This window comes from Pelobates fuscus, chromosome 6 (assembly GCF_036172605.1).
Source record: "Pelobates fuscus isolate aPelFus1 chromosome 6, aPelFus1.pri, whole genome shotgun sequence".
NCBI lineage: Eukaryota > Metazoa > Chordata > Amphibia > Anura > Pelobatidae > Pelobates > Pelobates fuscus.
This window is the reverse complement of record NC_086322.1, coordinates 301,473,796-301,493,244: the sequence shown is the minus strand read 5'-3', so window position 1 is coordinate 301,493,244 and position 19,449 is coordinate 301,473,796. Positions and strand designations below refer to the sequence as shown.

The 19,449-nt window shown below is 44.6% G+C and overlaps 1 protein-coding gene across 2 annotated transcripts in view; it reads left to right on the top strand.

Moving 5' to 3' along the window:
- The window catches only part of GNAS (GNAS complex locus), a 142,294-nt gene that overhangs the window by 111,214 nt on the left and 11,631 nt on the right, over positions 1-19,449 (top strand). For both annotated transcript variants that reach the window (XM_063459636.1, XM_063459637.1), the window contains exons 3-5: positions 1,771-1,825; positions 1,916-2,035; positions 6,488-6,585. In XM_063459636.1, coding sequence (XP_063315706.1) covers positions 1,771-1,825; positions 1,916-2,035; positions 6,488-6,585 — 273 coding nt within the window. The remainder of the gene's footprint in view (positions 1-1,770; positions 1,826-1,915; positions 2,036-6,487; positions 6,586-19,449) is intronic.

Below are 19,449 nucleotides of genomic sequence, written 5' to 3'. Positions count from 1 at the left end.
TCACTGTGAAAATCAGTGAGAGCACGCAAGCGTCCATAGGAAAGCATTGTAAATGCTTTCCTATGAGACCGGCTGAATGCGCGCGCAGCTCTTGCCGAAAGGGAGGATCGGAGAGGAGGAGGAGAGCTCCCTGCCCGGCACTGGAATAAAGGTACGTTTTTTTTATTTTTTTTATCCCTTTGCTCTCCCCAGAGCCCGGCGGGAGAGGGTCCCTGAGGGTGGGGCACCCTCAGGGCACTATATAGTGCCAAGAAAACAAGTTTTCCTGGCACTATAGTGGTCCTTTAAGCTTGTTTGAGCAGGGCCCTCCACACCCCCTGTTCCTGTGCGTCCAACTTGTCTTGTTGTAAATACTTATCGGTGTGTCCACCTGGGGGGGGGGGAACCTGCTTGCAGACTTGTCATTTAGCCTTCGCATGCCCTCCATTTACCCCCACTACAGACTCTGTGCTGAGGAATTTCTAATCCTCTACTTCTCATTGAGAAGCCTCTGCTTTATCCCAAAGCACAATTGCACTGTCCCATAGTTCAGTACAGCTCAGAATGTGTGCTCTAGTCCAGAAGAGGAGGGGAAAAAAATTAAACCAAGAGAACTTTGATTGCTGTGGTGCTGTTGACAATTTCTGGGGTGTCAGTTTTGGCCCATATGACTGCTTTCTCCTGCTCTTCGCTCTTCTGCAATACCAGTGTATTATGCTGCTTCATTCAGTCTTTAACTGAGCAACAGAGAGACCAGAAATGTAGTTGCATGCGAAGTCTTGCTTGATTGTCTTGTATGATGCAGTTTGTCTGGCCTTCACCTGTTCAACTGTCAGTCACTGAGCTGCATCCCTAAAGTTTCTTTCTTTTTAAACTTTCTAGTGTCTAAAAAAAAAAAAGTGTCCCAAGGCAATTCTTATCTCATGCGTACAGCCTACAATTAATCTGTTAATGCACATGGTTTTATGTAGGGATAGACCGATTATCGGTTTGGCCAATATTACGCCTTTTCAGCATATTGGTATCGGCCAATTAAGACAGACAGCAGCCTGGACCCAGCGAATGCTATATTTAGCGATTCTTGCAAGCCCACGGCCGTCAAATCGTTGCTGCGTGTTATCGGGTGCAGCACACGAGGCTCAAGAAAGTTGGAGAAGATGGCATATATTGGGTCCAGGCCACTCCCTCTACAATGTGAAAACCCCCTGCCAGTGTACAGTCACTGGACCACCAGGGAGTGTAATGCCTTATTTACCTGTGGGCAGGGAGGGTTGAATTAAAATGAAAATAACACTTTTTTTAAACCATGTAATTTATATAACGTTTTAAAAATCCAAAGATTCCTACCTAAATAGTTACACAAAGACACTGCATCCACTGCACGCGCATACACCGTGTAGTGGAAGCAATGTGTTTTGTGTAGTGGATGCAAATGCACACAGACTGCATCCACTACACAAACACACACAAATATTCATAAAAACCTAGAAAATTATAAATGGCATGTTTATCTTGTGCATTTAGCACATAATTTTTATTTTTATAAAAAATAAACTTTCAGTTAACAGTGGATTAGTGTAGAAATGGTGGTTTTGGTATTTCAAAATGGTAAATGTACAGAGTATCGGTAAGCCATCAGCCTGAAAGTTCAGAGTATCTGCTCTAAAAAGAATCAATATCGGTCTATCCCTAGTCTTATGTATAAAGCGGTTTGTTTGTTTTTTGTTTTTACACTTATTTATATATATATATATAATATATTTTCTTCCCCTTTTTACCCCTACCCCCCAGGGAAAAGAAAATTAAAATCCAAGACATAAAAAACAACATAAAGGAAGCGATAGAGGTAAACCTTTCTACTATTTTTTGTGTGTAATCAAATAACCAGTTTCTGCCCCTGGCTGTGTCTTATCTTGTGGTGTTTTTCTCTTTCTAGACCATTGTCACCGCCATGGGATGCTTGGTGCCTCGAGTGGAACTAGCAAATTCTGAAAATTTGTTCCGAATTGATTACATCTTAAACTTGGCTAGTCAGAAGGACTTCGACTTCTCTTCAGTAAGTTCTATAATTTGGTCTACTCCACGTTATATGCTTATGGGAATATGTAAATATATCACTGGGCTAGTACTTGTGCTTAGACAGGCTGTGTTTTCAAGGCCTCAAAAGGTCTGGTTACCTAAACCGCTCGGTGTAACTTATGGGTCTGCTGTTGCTTCTGGTTTTGTGGTGTGAAGTGTGGGTTTTTTATATTTCTTTACTTTGACTCTCATTATTTTGGGTATTTAGTTGATCGGTTAAAGACCATTCCAACAATGGAGGGACTTTTAAAGTGGCTCTCAAAATTGCTTGCCAACTTATTCACTTTTTTCTTTTCCCATTATATAGCCAACACATTAAATACACACCAGCAGGAAACCAGTACAGACAACATAGTTATAGAGTAAGTTGTTCTGTTTGAAAGACGTCAGCGGTCTTAAACTCCTGCTCAGACTAGGAAGAGATTAGCCTATCGAACACTCTCTAAATTACTAATAAAAACATTGACCTTAAATTCATACACCGGAGTGTATGGGCAATGTGTTTTAGACTTAAATATTGCCAGGATTAAAGGGACACTGTAGGCACCCAGACCACTTTAGCTCATTGAAGTGGTCTGGGTGCATTGTCCAAATTGCCCTCGGTGCTGCAATGTTTAAATTGCAGCTCTAAGTCTGCCTCTAGTGGCGTCTTACCAGACAGCAACTAGAGGGCTTCCTGGTTTGAAACAGACACTTGGTCTGGTATCTGACTCTGTATGTTCTCGCTCTGCATGAGGACCTCCAGCGTCAGTTTCCACTCCCCTATAGTGCTAGGAATAAAACTTTGTGTTCCTGGCACCCTTTAAATGCTCACAAAGATTATAACTGCGTTGAAAATTTCACTGAAAAATCATATCTCGACAAAAGGCAAAGCTAATGCAGTCAGGTTTTGAAATTGCAAGATCATATCTATGGAGGGTCTCTGGGGAGCTCTCATAGATGTCAGGGTTGAACCCACACATGTATGAGAGTACAACATTAACGTGGACTCCTGGCAGATGAAGTGCCAAAAGCTGGAGATCAAAGATGTTGGCCGCGAGGTACAGCACCAAGTAGGTATAACTTGCCCCAAGCAAAAGCGTCACCATAAGATGTCTGCAGAATGTGCAAAGACCGTATAAGGTGTCGGCTATTTTTAAGAAATGAATGTTGCACCCTTAGTAACAGAGCTATGAATGCATTGTGCATAATGCCACTAAGTGGCGACTATGGGCAGCATATCAATTGTGAATGGCCTTAATCTCTACAGAGTTGCAAAATTGCTTTGAGGAAACCATTTAAAGCTTAGGTTGTGGGATGGGGTGTGCCGTTCCCCATTAGTCTTAATGTATTGGTGATGACGTGTAGTCTCTTCTGTTTGCTTTTTTATTTTTTAGCATGAGTGTTGGCATTAGGGCATCGTTTAAGAGTACACACAGGTTGTGTCTAGTTGCCACTTGAGAGAAATAATGTATTGCTAATTAAATGTAATTAACCCAGGGGAAATTGTACCTGCTCCTGGCAGATACCATGAATTGTACTGGTCTAGAGCCAAAGCTGTTCATCTGAACAAGCTTTGGAAATTAAACACCACCATTCTCCTGCAATTCAGTTATGCTCCCAGTTTTAAAAAGTTTGCATACATCTCCCAAAACTACCTGCATGATTGAATGTTGTATGAACTGAGCAAATATCTGCTGTTCCCGTGTGTGTTGGGCTGTCATCTGCTGGTGTATGTTGGGACCTAATATTTTGAAATAATTTTTTTATTTTTTTTTGTAGTATCCCACATAATCTTGTGATCCATTACTCACTTTGCTAAGAATCCCTTTTTTAAGCAACTGACTGACACGCCAAACTAAAAGTTGATTATCTGTTTATTTCTATATATTCTCTTATTGTGGCGCAGTCAAAGCATACCAGTTTAATTTAGTCTTTGGCATCTGAAGAGAAATGCTGTAGGAGTGCAAAATGAGTCGTAAGCATCATAGGGCAATAATACAATGAGCACAGGTAACCTGATTTTTGTTCCTTTTAAGCCCTCCCAGATGTTGCTTAACTACAACTCCCATGATTCTTTCAATGAAACGGCCAGAAAATCATGAGTTGTAGTTCAGCAACATTTGTGGGAGCAGGTTGGATGGCCCTGCTTTTAAGCATTGAAGATTTGTTCCTTCTTTGAAAAGTGGTCTTGTTTACTGGTGTAAAGGAGGGCCATCTTGTACCATGAAGAGACCATTTCCTTTGTAATAGGGCCATTGCATTGTAGTCCAGATTGTGTTAATTGTGTAATGAACATGATACGTTTTAAAAAGCGGTGTTTGAATTCAGATTGATATAACTGCAACGTGTGTGTGTGTGTGTGTGTGTGTGTGTATTTTTACTATTTACCCTGGCGATCTGTTTTTTTTCTAGCCGGCAGGAGATGGCCTGTAGTTCATCGTGGGCTTTTTAACCTCCACTTACTGACTGACTAATTCTTTGTGGATGAAATGTGTGCCTCCTAGGTTGCTTTTATTCACAAATCCTAATCGGTGAAAATGTTTCACTAACTGCTCTAGACTTGGCATCTTACCTGTGTAGTAGTGCGCTTTTTGACACCTTACCAAAATGTGGTCACTTATGGGTTATTTCCCATGTCACATAGATACTGAAAGGTTCTTGTTCCAGATAAAAACCTCACATTGAATATTTAAGTAGGATGACCAACACTCTCTAACAGCTACATCTTCTTATAGTGTCTTAAAGGCATTCCATCAGTTTGATGGGGAAGCCAACATTCTCATTGTTTTATCCCAGTCAAAAACGTTTGTGCTGCAGCAATGGGCTCTAGTCATGTTGAATCCCTGTCTAAATCTACCCACCAGCGGTAGTTTAGATGTTTCCAGCACCAAATTTAGACCTCTGTAGTTCACCAAATACGGGAGTGATTTGGGAATAGGTGTCAACTCTACTCCATTGCCTACCTGACTTGAGATGTTAGAGGATTGTTCTATTGCAGGTAACAACGTTATTGGAATGCCTATGGCACGCCATTGCAGGGACAGATTTTCACTTTAAAAGGTGTCTTCCTAACAGATCAGAGGAGCAGTTGGGAAGGAGGGGGGGGGGGGGGGAGCGTCCCTGAGACTTTCTATTGTTGGGTTGCTTGAAGATATACGTACATTAAATGCTCCGTAAACCACTTGTGATATGGCGGGGGGAAAATAGGGACACAAATGATGGCAGCTCCTGCAGTTTGAATGTGCTGAGTTTTCTTGCTTGAAGCCCTATCTTTTATTCATTGGGCAAAGCTACTATGTAAAGCACACCGCTCCAGAATAAACTGGGCAGGATCCTTTTGCTTACACCCACGCTCACTACACTTCATACCAGTCTAACCGGTGCTGCAGGGTGGCAAACCAGTAACTATTTTGGAGAAAGCATTATTTTCGCGAAAACTTCAGCCAACTCCCATCTGTGCTCCCTAGTTGTGTAGACCTGTTGCTCTGTAAAGCACCTTGCTCCCCTATACCAACAGCATTACCTCAGGTTATGTGCATGGAATCCATCTGAGAAACCAGGCTATGGTGGGGTTGTGTTTTATTTATAATGGATTCCTCATTAGCTGCTAATTTACTGTGCTGCCAAACCATAGGCTCTGGTATCCCTCCATAGAGGGGGATTGCCAAAACTGCCACAATACAAATGAGTCTGATGTAACTGAATCGTAGCTGCATAGGTGAGTCATGTTGGTATGATTGCCAGTTAACAGGATGTGCTTTCCTCAAGACCATTTTTCAAAGCAACCAGCGGCAGCTCATGTTCTAAGTCACCAAGTGTGTGTGTAATTATTTTCTTGGGGATGGTTGGATATGAGTGCAAATCCCTTTCAGCTGTAGCAAATTAATCAAATGCCTGTTAATCCTATGGACGTTGATCAATCCCAATTAAATGTGTTTATCTATAATTTAACAAGTATTTGGTTCATTAAATTCAAATGAAAGGGATGTGAGAAGCAAACTTGTGTATGACATCTTACGCACATGGTGGCGATCTGCTGTAAGAGCAGCAAGTATTTTTTGGACTGTTGCTAGGTGCAGTGATTTGCTCCTGGTTCTATGAAGTGATCTTGCAAAGCACGCTGGTGTTGTGTCTTGATCCTATATTCACTATGTCTGATACTGTCCACTTGCATACTTATAGGATAATTAATTGATTTCAAGAACACTGAAGGATTTTCTGAAAGAAAATGGTGTCCCCTTGGCCTTGCACAGTTCAGAAGGTGTGTGTGTGTGTGTGTGGCCGCACTAGGACTGAGTCTATTATAACCGCACATAGTGGCACTAGTCCATATCTGGGATTTAATTTTATAATGCTGTGGGTTTGTTTCACCCCATGTATTTGAGCATAGCTGATTGTGTATGGATTTTTGTTCCTAACTTTTCAGGTTTTTGTTCTCCCTCCCCAGGAGTTCTATGAACATACAAAAACGCTCTGGCAAGACCTGGGAGTGCGAGCCTGCTACGAGAGGTCTAATGAGTACCAGCTGATTGACTGCGCTCAGTAGTAAGTCATTGATTAAAACTTATGTTTGGTCTCCTGTAACCGCAGGGGTGTGTACTAAAATGTCCACTTTCTTGTGAGCAGCAGCCGAGGGTCCATAGACTGTACTTGGTTTTTGTGTTGTGAAGCTTTAAAAAAAAACACTGGTTCTGACTATCGGACCTTCTCCACAACTGGACAGGGGGCGGGGGGGGGGGGGAATATTCTAGTCAGCTTTGCTAATCTTCTGCTCTGCAAGGCAGAGAGTAGGTGTTGGCACTGCCTTGTCTTGATATAGGGAACACTGTCTTCATTGTTTACGGACAGAAATCTGCCTTCCACTCAAATATGTAAGATTTTTGGACATCCCACTTGTGTTCTATACTTGTGAGCTGTAATTGTGGCACATTTGTGGAGGCATTAATGGTTATCCCATCTCCCCTTGATGTAATTTCTTACATGACATATTTTTGTAGAAAAAAAAAAGCCACTTTAATTTTGGTCCTCTATTCACATGGTTTTTAACAATGGGTCACAAGTGTGTGTGTGTGTGTGTGTGTATATATATATATATATATGTATGTATGTATGTATGTATGTATGTATGTATGTATGTATATGTATGTATATATATGTATATATATATATGTATATGTAGGAGTGCTTGACAATCTTGTTTTACGGTTATTGGTTTTGCAGAACTGGGGTTCGGTTTACCCCTAGAAAGAGGGTTTGTCATCTTTGGAGCTTTACTCATCCAAATTAAGCAAATCAAAAGATTAGCCAAGTATCTGATTCTGTAATATATTTTATGGAGGTTGTTACGGAGGACTGGTTAGCTGTAATGTTGGCCATTATTGCAGATTTCAGGAGGCCTGTGCATTAGGTGAGAGATGGACTAAAGCCACAATGACTGAGTGTTTCAGCTCACCTGGGAAGTGAGCAGTGTGTGTGTGTGTGTGTGTGTGTGTGTAAAGTGTCTTGACATTTTAATTTGTCACAAATATGTATCCGTTGCTCTGCAGACAACCTGCTCACCCTGGGTGTACCTGTATCTCAAGTTAGCCAAGTTTACCTGTACACAGCAATAAATATCCGAGGCCTGTAACATACAAACCTCTGCACTGGGCGGTTCTCCGGCTAGCCTGGGTGATGTCATGACAGCTGATCACTCCTGTGAAATCCTACTGGCTGCTGGAACCTCCTCCTGATGGAAGGGGCCAGCTAGGGAGGCTTTCTGCATGTTACTTTTGGACTCTTTTATAATGGCCAGTGTAGTATTCTACTCTTGCTGAATATCTCCTGCTCTTAATAATGTATGGTCAGACCCCCTCTGTGTTTAACTAGCTTGGGATGTATGTTTCCGCTGTACAGTTTATGGAGAGCTGTGTTCTCTGTATAGACTTTCTCTCTCTACAGAAATAAACAGAACAGTGGAATTTTGACTGGTGTAAAATACATTGTAACTGCGGTTTGATATGATCTGAAATTTGTCCTTTATAAAATGAGCCCACTACAGGCATATAACCTAAAGAATGAGGCTCCTTGTGTAAACCTACTCACAATAATTAATTGCTAGCATGGAACAGAACCTCCCCTCTTTCCTCTCCTACATTGTCTTGTGTTAACCATCTCATTGCTGTTGGGGTTTGAGTTGAGATCTGGAAATACAGGGGGGGGGGTGTGTGTGTGTATATAGATTTATTTTCTTCTGGCCTATAACTCCCTCTCGTGACTTACGTGAAGCTCAAGGATTAAGTGACTTTTCTTTCGTTAAATTGTTTGAGATGCCAAAACAAGTTAAATCTTGGCAGGTTTCCATTATTGAACCAGGGGCATGCACCCTCTTAATGCAGTACACTCTCATAACTCCTCAGTGTCCTGTATTTGTGCCATGACTCCTCATAATGCCATAAACTGTTTGACACTCCCATTCCTATTATGGCACATAAGGCTGTTTGGTTTGTGTGAACTTTCAGTATGGTCATTAAAGGGCATTTTAAATTATGTCCATATTCTGCTGCTCTGTAAAATGAGCATTGCCTTAATTACCTTTTGTTCTATAGTCTAGGACAGGGGTAGGCAACCTTTGGCACTCCATATGTTGTGGGGTGTAGTAGAGCCAGATGAAACTGTTCAATGACTGACAGGTGTGGCTACCATAAGAATGGTTACATAGGTTGCTGATTTTCCTGGAATTTGAATCTGAGCGTCCATGTATTAATTGAAAATAGGGCTGCTCTCAATCTAATCTTCTTCACAAGGGGTTAGTGGCACTAGTCAGTTCTGTGGACTTGGCACTACACGTGGTAATAGTTTTTTTTTTTTTTTTTTGGTTTGTTTTTTTTTTTGGTTTGTTTTTGTGTGTGTGTGTGTGTGTGTTCAGATTCGGTATTGTTACATGTAGTAGTTGGTGTACTAGGCCATCTGCAGAATGCGGACAATGATCCTAACATTGTTATCCAATTATTAGGTGATGTTGGGTATCTACTTTAGTCACCCTCCTTGGTGTAAAATTACTGTTTTTGTACTGACAGAGCGCATGATGCCTATTTTGGGGCCGTAAAAGTATTTGTTAGAAATGAATGTTGTGTAGAAGAGGGATGGGATCGGTTGATCGTTTAACAGATTGATGTTGGAGAGAAGGGGGTCACAATAGAAGTTGCTTTCTAGTTGAGGTTTGTGGTTGGGGTGCATTTGTGTTGAATACATCAAATGCAAGTGTAACAATCTGCTAATGGGCAAGGTGAAATAATGGGGATAAGGCAGACTTGGTTGCGTTCAATACAGAATGTAAGATTGGGTTTCAACAGTATAGATTGGTGGTGTGTTTTGTGTTTTGTTTTTTTGTTTTTTTGTTTTTTTTTTTCCACACCTTCATAATATTAATATGGCTGTATTTGAAGATAATCCAGAAGTATTATGGATAAACAAATGGTCTGTCTCTGATTCGATTTTGGGTTTTTTATTTTTTTTTTTATTTTTTTTTTGCTGTAGAAGTTACATTTCTTTATTTAAATAAATTATATTTTCTTAAAGTTACAGCTTCAAATTTATTTGTTCACCTGCAGTTGAGTTCCAAAAAAATTGTTCCCGAGAAGTATTAAAGGGAAAAACCATGCGAAATGGGGCACACAATAGTTGTCACATACATTAGTGCACCTTAAAAACATAATGGTTGAGCAACTATGCTATTTTTTTTATTTTTTTTTAATTCTTTATTTTTTCACTCAGCAGGAAAGGGAGTGCAATAAACAACTTTTAGGCTTACGCAGAAGCCCACTTCACATAACAGCTGTGTCAGTTATTACAGTACATAAGTAACAAGAGTAATGGAAGGGTGACATATTGGAATATGCATATACAGTGGTTTGTATCCCTGAATTCCAGCGAGGTTTTTTGTAATTATGAGGTTCCCTTGTACAGCAAGGGGAAAGAGAGGGAAGAGGGGAAGGAGGTAAGAGGGAGCGGGGGATAGAGATGAGAAAGGAGAAGGGGGGGGGGGGGTGTAAGGGAAATAGGGACTGAAAATGCTGTAGTCCTCCACCGCTATTCTGTGAAAGAGGAGATGTTGCCTATGATGTGACGGCAAAGGTTCTATTTCATGGGTAGTGCGTAGATATAAAAGGGGGTAGTTCCCCCAGTGAGCGGGATAGAATACATTTTAGGTCCGCACGGATGTGGATTGTGTGTTATCTGTATGCCCTCAGTTTGGGGCCGCTCCCGGGGCTCATATGGGGATGAGGCAAATTATAGAGGTAGTCCTAACGTGAAGGAGAGCGGAGGAGCTAAGGGAGGGGGTGGGGGGTGGGGAGGTACGTGGTGCTGAGGCCCTGCCGTGCTATCCTTGTATGGAGGTCACCAAAGAGTGGGGGAGGCGGTTCATCCAAATTCGCTGTCATCCCAAAGGTCCCATATCCTGTGAAAGGTTTTAGTGGACCCCCTGAGTCTAGCTGTTGGGTCGTCCATTAGCCTTATCTCTCTAATTCTGGCCACTATTTCGGGCTCGGTAGGGGTGGAAGGTTTTAACCATGAGGCTGCTGCAGCCTTTCTGGCCGCTAAGGTAATTTTACGTATGAGTTTCTGCTCAGCCCTGGTCCAGCCCTCTATATGTCTGTTGAGCAGATAGATCCATGGATCCAGCTCTAAAGTCCTGGAGAAAACACGGCTCAGGAGGGTCTGGACTCCCTTCCAGAACCTGACCATACTGGGGCATTCCCACCACATGTGGAGATACGACCCCTTTAGTCCGCAACCCCTCCAGCATTCGTCGTTTACAGTTTTGCGCATCCGCAGTAGTTTTACTGGGGTGGTGTACCACCGGAACAATGTCTTAAATGATTGCTCCTGGAGGGTCACGCATACAGAGGCGGTGGCGTTGGCCTCCCAAATCTCTTGCCACTCCGTTCCCTCCAGGACCTCTCCGAGCTCCTGTTCCCACTGATCAGCGTAAGTTAGTCGGCCCCACTCCTTCGTCTTGGCACAAAGATGGGCATACAGCATTGTAATCGTACCCCGGGGCAAGTTTTCTGATATACACCAGTGTTCAAAGAATGTAAGCGGTTTCAACGCTGCGCTTTTGATATGTGGCTGTTTGGCGAAGTCTTGTAATTGGACGTATCTGAAGAAGTCGCTAGGTGTGAGGTGTCTCCCCTGCGCGAGGTCGTTGAATCCTACTATGTCGGGGCCGTTATAGAGGTGGCAAATCCTCTGTATCCCCGTGTGTTCCAAGTTCCTGAAATCCCTGGCAGACATGCCTGGGGCAAAGGCTCTGTTGCTGAGGTAGGGCATTAGGGGGGAGGGTGAGGATGCCAGGCTGTATTTTGTGTGGGTGTGGTCCCATAATCTAAGTGAGTTTAGAATCGCCGGGCATGTGACTCTGAGTATGGGTCTATGTTCTCGCGGGACCCACATGGCAAATTGTGGTAGGTCCGCCCCTATCATGAGAGATTCAATATCTACCCATTTCCTTTTGCCTGGGGGAGTGTGCCACATCGCCACCTGAGCTAGTTGGGCAGCTAGGTAATAATAATACAGGCACGGCAGCCCCGGCCCCCCCCCCTGTTTTGTGTCTATAAAGGATCTGTCTTGAAATCCGGGGGCGTTTATTTTGCCAGATAAATGTGCCTATGGTTCGTTGCAGTGGTTGTAATTGGGCTTTTGACAGTTGTAGTGGTAATGCCTGGAATAGGAACAGGATACGTGGGAGGATATTCATTTTAACAGTGTGAATCCGTCCCACCCACGATATCTGCTTGTCAAGCCACCTGTCCAGGTCTTTTGCTAGGGTTTTGAAAATGGAAGAGTAGTTGTGTTGGTATAGTTTACTGGGGTCTGCGGATTTTGGTTTATTTTAATTCCAGTGCCACCTGTATTGCCAAGAGATGCTGTATAAACAGAACAAAAAAATACAACAGAATATTCGAACTTAAAGGGACACTATAGTCACCTGAACAACTTTAGCTTAATGAAGCAGTTTTGGTTTATAGAACATGCCCCTGCAACCTCACTGCTCAATCCTCTGCCATTTAGGAGTTAAATCCCTTTGTTTATGAACCCTAGTCACACCTCCCTGCATGTGACTTGCACAGCCTTCCATAAACACTTCCTGTAAAGCGAGCCCTATTTAGGCTTTCTTTATCGCAAGTTCTGTTTAAGATTTTCTTATCCCCTGCTATGTTCATAGCTTGCTAGACCCTGCAAGAGCCTCCTGTATGTGATTAAAGTTAAATTTAGAGATTGAGATACACTATTTAAGGTAAATTACATCTGTTTGAAAGTGAAACTAGTTTGTTTTTTTCATGCAGGCTCTGTCAGTCATAGCCAGGGGAGGTGTGGCTAGGGCTGCATAAACAGAAACAGTGATTTAACTCCTAAATGACAGTGAATTGAGCAGTGAAATTACAGGGTAATGATCTATACACTAAAACTGCTTTATTTAGCTAACGTAATTTAGGTGACTATAGTGTTTCTTTAAAGGACAAAAGGTGGGGGGGGGGGTCTTTAGGTACTAGAGAAGGATCCTGGGACGGGAGGAAAGAACGGTGTCAGTCTTACAATGGATATAGTTTTTGTTTGGGGGGGGGGAATAGTGTTTTGTTTTTTTGCTGGAATTGGTGGTGAAATGTGGTCAAGTCAGGAAGAATACAGAAACTAAGAACAAGCTTGGAAGAAATGGTAAGTTTGGGAGGGGAATTAAGAGTGGGAATTATTCACTCATGAAGCTGATCTGAAAATATAAACCATGTGGCCATTCAGGTTATTGAAGAGGGGTGATGTGGGTTTATGGAAGCCACTGATGGGGGAAGTAAAGGGTGTTGGCAAGGGATCCTACATACTACAGAAGTTGTGTATATCTATCTACCACATCTCTTACTTTGAGATTTTCTCCAACTTTGAGCAGAAGTTCTACTCCTCTGTGTTTATAGGCTGATTTTCTGGAAGAATCATGACTTCTGAAATGTGGGCAACCGTCTGTTACTTTATTTAGTTGAGATACAATGTGCAGAGATGTTGGTGATGGGAGAATTGTCTGGGCCATCAGAAACCTTTAACCGGCAATCTTGGGTGGCTTCAAAATCCAGATTACTGACAAAATGTAGTTTGGGCAGAGTTAAAGTGGTAGATTGGAAAGTTCTGCAAGGAGCCTACTTTCACCTCTTGGCTAGCTGTGTGCTCTCTTTTAAAAGCTAATTAATTAAATGACTTTCTGGCTGTGGTAATTTTTCTGCAGAGCTACAGATGGATGTGCTAGGGCTGGTGCAAATAAATATTCTTTGAACACTGCGATATCTGTGGCATCGAAGAGTCCTTTCCATAGATTTTTGGAGAGCCCAGAGAATGTGCTGCTTGGATCCACTGCAGCTGGGCCCCTCCTTCCACAGGCTTATGTAAACTCAAAGCAGCAGAGTTATTTATAGCAAGGCTGCAGCAAAGGGAGGGGTGAGGGCTGGGTCATCTCGGAGGGCAAATCAAAGGGAGTAGCCTGGTGCTGGGCGCACACAAGATTGGCTTTCTGAGAAGGGGCCACAGTTCAGCTGCAGGAAGGAATGGCATTGAAATGACTCTGCAAAGCATGCTGCTTTTCCAGGCCTGCACTTGCAATGTGTTAATTACAAGCCTGGGTCTGAACGAGCAGATACTGAAACTAGATTCACAGTGAGGAATGTGTCATCTCCTCTGTGCTCCCCGTATATCAATATTTTTCTGTTGTACGCCATCTCATTCTGCAGAGCAACTCTACAGTGTAGATTGACATGTTTAAAAACAACGTGCCAACAAACTGTACAACTAATACTTATTCTGCATATCAATATAGTATTCCCAATATAAAACTATAAAATTTATATAGCACTAACCTATTCCGCAGCATTTTACACTGGTAAAACAAGCTTTGACATATGGGAACATGTTATTGTAACTTGGTGTGAATTCTTTTATATGGGTCCTCCAAACTCTGGCCCTCCAGAAGTAGCTGAATTTTATAACATGACAGGAGGCTTCGTATTTGCTTAAGTCTCTCTTTACTAGAACTCCACAGCAGCACAGAAAAACAACCAATCAGAAAAAAGTTAGGTACTATAAAACTCCCCTCCCCATGCATCATTTCCTCTTTCTTTGCTGCTCCGCATCAGTACAGGTCAGAGTACCACTGCCTCCTGCTAACATTAGTGGGTGGCTTTGGGATTTTAATTATATTTTCAGTGTTTCACTTATTTTCATTTGGGGACTTCCTTGTGTGTTTCACTTTATTCACCCCTGCCTATTGCTCTGGGGTTTGTGGGGAGTTTGTCTTTATTTGTTCTCTCCTCATCTTCCTGGGAGGTTTATCCTTCTCTGTCCCCTTTAATTTTGCCTTCTCTGTCCCTCATTCCTCCGGTCGCGGGGTGCTCTGTTTTTTCCCACACCCGCCGGCCGGAGGCTTTACAGGTGGCCGCCTGCCGCCGGCTTTACCCGCGGACCGCATGTCCGCAGGGGGAAGAGGGAGCATTACGCTGCCCCACTTGTGTTTCCTTCTCCTCCGGTCGCGGTGTTTCTGATACCGCCGATCGGAGGCTTTACACGTGGCCGTCCGCTTACCGCGGACCGCATGCCCGCCGGGGGAGGAGGGAGCATCTCGCTGCCCCTCCCGTGGTTTGCTTCTCCTCCGGTCGCGGTATTATGATACCGCCGACCGGAGGCTTTTCCCGCGGACCTCATGCCTGCCGGGGGAGGAGGGAGCAATTCGCTGCCCCTCCTGTGGTTTGCTTCACCTCCGGTCGCGGTATTAGGATACCGCCGACCGGAGCCTCTACACGTGGCTGCCTACCTCGGCCGGCTCAATCCACGGACTGCATGTGTCCGCCGGGGGAGGGGAGGGCAATTGCTCCTGCTCAACCCCCCGACCCCTCTCCTCACTGTCATGCCAGTTCTCTCATCTTCTCTGATTGCCAGCTCTCCTTTATGTATATGTTCAGATTACTGCGTTTAGGTGACATGGGCCTTTTGGCATATTCTACCTGAGATTGATGGGTGTTTGGCATATATACACAGTTTGCTGTAATTTTGCTCTGGGGGTTTTTTTGCTGACAGTGTATTTCTCAGATCGCTGTATGTTTTACTGACGGCGTATGTCTAGATTTAGTTTTTCTACCATGTATGTGCAGTTTTGCTGTGTGTCTGACTGACGCTGTTTATCACAGATTTCGTTTTACTAACAGTGTGTATGACGGATGTTTTGAGCTTTGCCGACAGTGCACTTCACAGACTGCTGTGTTTTTCTGACAGTGTATTTCAGGATTTAGTCTTTTCTGACAGTGTATGTCGCAGTTGGCTGTGCGTTTCACTGACAATGTATTTCTAGATTTCGTTTTCCTGACCGTGTATGTCACTGTTGCTGTGTGTTTGCTGTCAGTGCGAATCACAGATCACTGTGCGTTTTGCTGGCAGTGTCTTTCTCAGATAGCTGAGAGTTTTGCAGTCTGTACATATTGCTATTTCTACGCGTTTCACAGATTTCCGTGAGTTTCGAGTGTGTATGTACTCAGTTGTACAGGCTCTGTTCAAGGTAGACAGTGCTAGTTAGCTCTCAGATTCATATGCTTCTGAGTAGGAATATGTTGGCGCTATATAAATGGCAATATGACAATAATATATTTGTCTGGTCCAGCTATGAGGTCTCAGATGGGACTGCTCTGGTATGAATTATCTGTCCATGGCATGTATATGGCTATCAGACCTGGCTCTGTCTCAAACTGGTATGGGAAACCAGTCTGCGCTGATGCGAGACAATTTTGTCAGGTTCTCGGGGAGTTAATTAATCTGGCTATGGTTTAACCCTTCTCCTCGCAGTGTCCGTGGTTTCACATCCCCTGCAGGTGGTATGATGATGGTATTCTATATACGCTAGAATTCCTAACGGATCGGTGAGAGCATATGCTTGACTATTCACAGTTCAAGGACAGTTTCGCTCAGTGCATCTTACACTCATGGCCATGCTGGTCACTGGAATACTTCCGCCTATACCCTATACAGCTGGAATACCACTATTTCCCTGCTGGGCACTTGGGGGACCGCCAGTCCCGGTTCAGGTTATTCACACGGCATTACGCTGTCTAAAAGGGTTGGGGTCTAGGGATCCTACGTCACAGGATGCTCTGAGGACCTACTAATTTCAAGGGCCTCTATCCAACTCAGAGGTCCCCACTCTCACTCAGTACCCCTCGTAAGCGCTACGGAATTGGATGGCGCTATATAAATACGTGTTATAATAATATAACAATAATACACGACCCAGGATTGGCCTGCTATGTCTGTGCCCATTGATTGGCCTGCTATGTCTGTGCCCCATTGATTGGCCTGCTATGTCTGTGCCCATAAGATTGGCCTGCTATGTCTGTGCCCATAAGATTGGCCTGCTATGTCTGTGCCCATAAGATTGGCCTGCTATGTCTGTGCCCATAAGATTGGCCTGCTATGTCTGTGCCCATAAGATTGGCCTGCTATGTCTGTGCCCATAAGATTGGCCTGCTATGTCTGTGCCCATAAGATTGGCCTGCTATGTCTGTGCCCATAAGATTGGCCTGCTATGTCTGTGCCCATAAGATTGGCCTGCTATGTCTGTGCCCATAAGATTGGCCTGCTATGTCTGTGCCCATAAGATTGGCCTGCTATGTCTGTGCCCATAAGATTGGCCTGCTATGTCTGTGCCCATAAGATTGGCCTGCTATGTCTGTGCCCATAAGATTGGCCTGCTATGTCTGTGCCCATAAGATTGGCCTGCTATGTCTGTGCCCATAAGATTGGCCTGCTATGTCTGTGCCCATAAGATTGGCCTGCTATGTCTGTGCCCATAAGATTGGCCTGCTATGTCTGTGCCCATAAGATTGGCCTGCTATGTCTGTGCCCATAAGATTGGCCTGCTATGTCTGTGCCCATAAGATTGGCCTGCTATGTCTGTGCCCATAAGATTGGCCTGCTATGTCTGTGCCCATAAGATTGGCCTGCTATGTCTGTGCCCATAAGATTGGCCTGCTATGTCTGTGCCCATAAGTTCGGCCTGCTATGTCTGTGCCCATAAGTTCGGCCTGCTATGTCTGTGCCCATAAGTTCGGCCTGCTATGTCTGTGCCCATAAGTTCGGCCTGCTATGTCTGTGCCCATAAGTTCGGCCTGCTATGTCTGTGCCCATAAGTTCGGCCTGCTATGTCTGTGCCCATAAGAACGGCCTGCTGGGTCTGTGCCCATAAGCACGGCCCGCTGGGTCTGTGCCCATAAGCACGGCCCGCTATGTCGGTGCCCCATTTAATTGGCCTCCTATGTCGGTGCCTATTTGTATGGCCTACTATGTCGGTGCCTATTTGCTTGCCCAACTATCCTGCGTCCATTAGTTTGGCCTGCTGGGCCTGCTCTATTGGTGCCGAAACCCCTTTTGGCCGCGGGCCTGGGGGAATATCACTGAGGAGAAGCCAGTGCCCACCAGTGACACGGAAATAGGCAGGTGTCTGGACGAGCACCATTGCCATACTGTCCAAGAGGACACCAATATACGGCCATCTGGATAAGGTAGGTAGGGTGAAGGCCCTAAACCTCAGACCTGAAGGGCAAGTTTTATTACGAAGACCCCGGACACACATCCGCGGTTTACACCAGTCCGGCGAGGGCACATCTCCAAGGAGAACTTTGCACAGGCAAGGACCGGTACTCAGTCACCTACAGGAGAACGCGTTTTTTCCTTGTTTTTATCAACACCTCCGTATCTGCCTCCCGGTATCCATATAGCTATCGGTAGTTATTCCTCCGTAGGTTAGCTCCTGGCCCTGTGCAGTGGGGCTTACTTGTCTTGCCTTCCGGCCTGCTATTTGCCTTCTAGCTGAGATAGAATTTGCGTTTTTTACTCATACCTACGTTATCGTTGTCTTTTTCGTTTTTCGTGGCTTCCTTTTCCTTTCGCTCGGGTCGTCGAGAGGCCTGACTTGACCTCCTCCGACCTCCCGGGTGCTCATGGATTGCGGAGAACGTCTCCTGCTTTCCTCAGACTACCAACGGTCTGCCTGGAACCCGCGCGCGCGTACGGGATCCGGACGGTCAGTTGATAGTTTTTCCATCGTTTTTCCCGTGGATTACCCTCAGCCTTATGCTGATACTCGTATTTGGTGTACCCTATAGTTGGTCACCCTGAGTCTCTAGGGACTCTAGCTTGGATCACAGGAGGGTGCGGCCCTCCATCTCTTCGATCCGAGGACGTTTTATCTTCTGGAGCAGAGAGCGAACCCCTCTCAGATACGGAACCGGACACTGAGTTGTTCTTTGAGGGCGCACCCCTCCCTCAACCTCGGCCAGAGACTGAGCTGGATACAGGGGTCATGTTTGGAGGAAACATTCTCAGAGAGAGGAACGGTCACGGATGCAGACTCTACTGTTTGGTTATTTACGGGTACGGCCCGCTCAGACTATCAGCCGGACGTTAGCACGTTATTTGACCACATTAGTAGAGAGCGCGGCTCTCTCATACACTCGACGCCCTACGGTGCCATCCATTTGTTCATCACACAGGCTTGTACCTGTGCTAGACATCGATGACTACATGGAGGGGCGTCCCTCCTGCATTCAAGTGGATCTGACGTCCGTGCTACTGATTCCGATATAGAGGACTGCCTGGTCATGCAAGATATCCGTATTTAGACCGGATTCCTCTAGTCTATCTCCTGCAACGGAGGGATATTCTCACAGAGGTATACGAGGGGTGACCCCCACTTATCTATACACATTCCTGGAGATGGTTCGGCTATCGGATGGAAATCAGGTATTATGTGAGTGCAGGTTTTGGTATATTCGGCACCATAGAAAGCAGAGGATTGCTTTCTGTTTTTGGATATCCAGACCATTGTAACAACTGCTCAGACAGTTTTCTCCCATTTTTAGGTGGCGGGAGATACGGGGACCTACATGGAGCAAACGGGCTCTGCCTTGCTCGGGTAACACGATTAAGGAGGGCCTATTACCCGCTCTGAAGGTACATACCGTACATATGGTTCACATGGTAAGACCGGGTAGCCCGGTTTGTCTTGACCTCCCCGGTCATCAGACCTTGGGATAAGATGGCAGGACTGCCCCGTCTCCTCGAATCGCATACCTGGTGTTCAGGGTTCGGAGATGGAGGACTCTCCATCTATACTCTAGTTATTCCTCACGGGAGCCATTTTGTTGGATTCACGCTACCCTACTTTTCAACTATCGTCGAGGAGACCTACGGGACCTTATGGTGGTACCTGGTATACCCAGACTTCTACACAGACATCTTTCACTCTTGGACGAGGGCATTTCTGGATGGAAATCTGCGTTCCTGTTTGCTCTTCCCATCCCTTTGAAGATTTCTGGGATTCCCTATTCCCAGAATGGTCGACCTCCG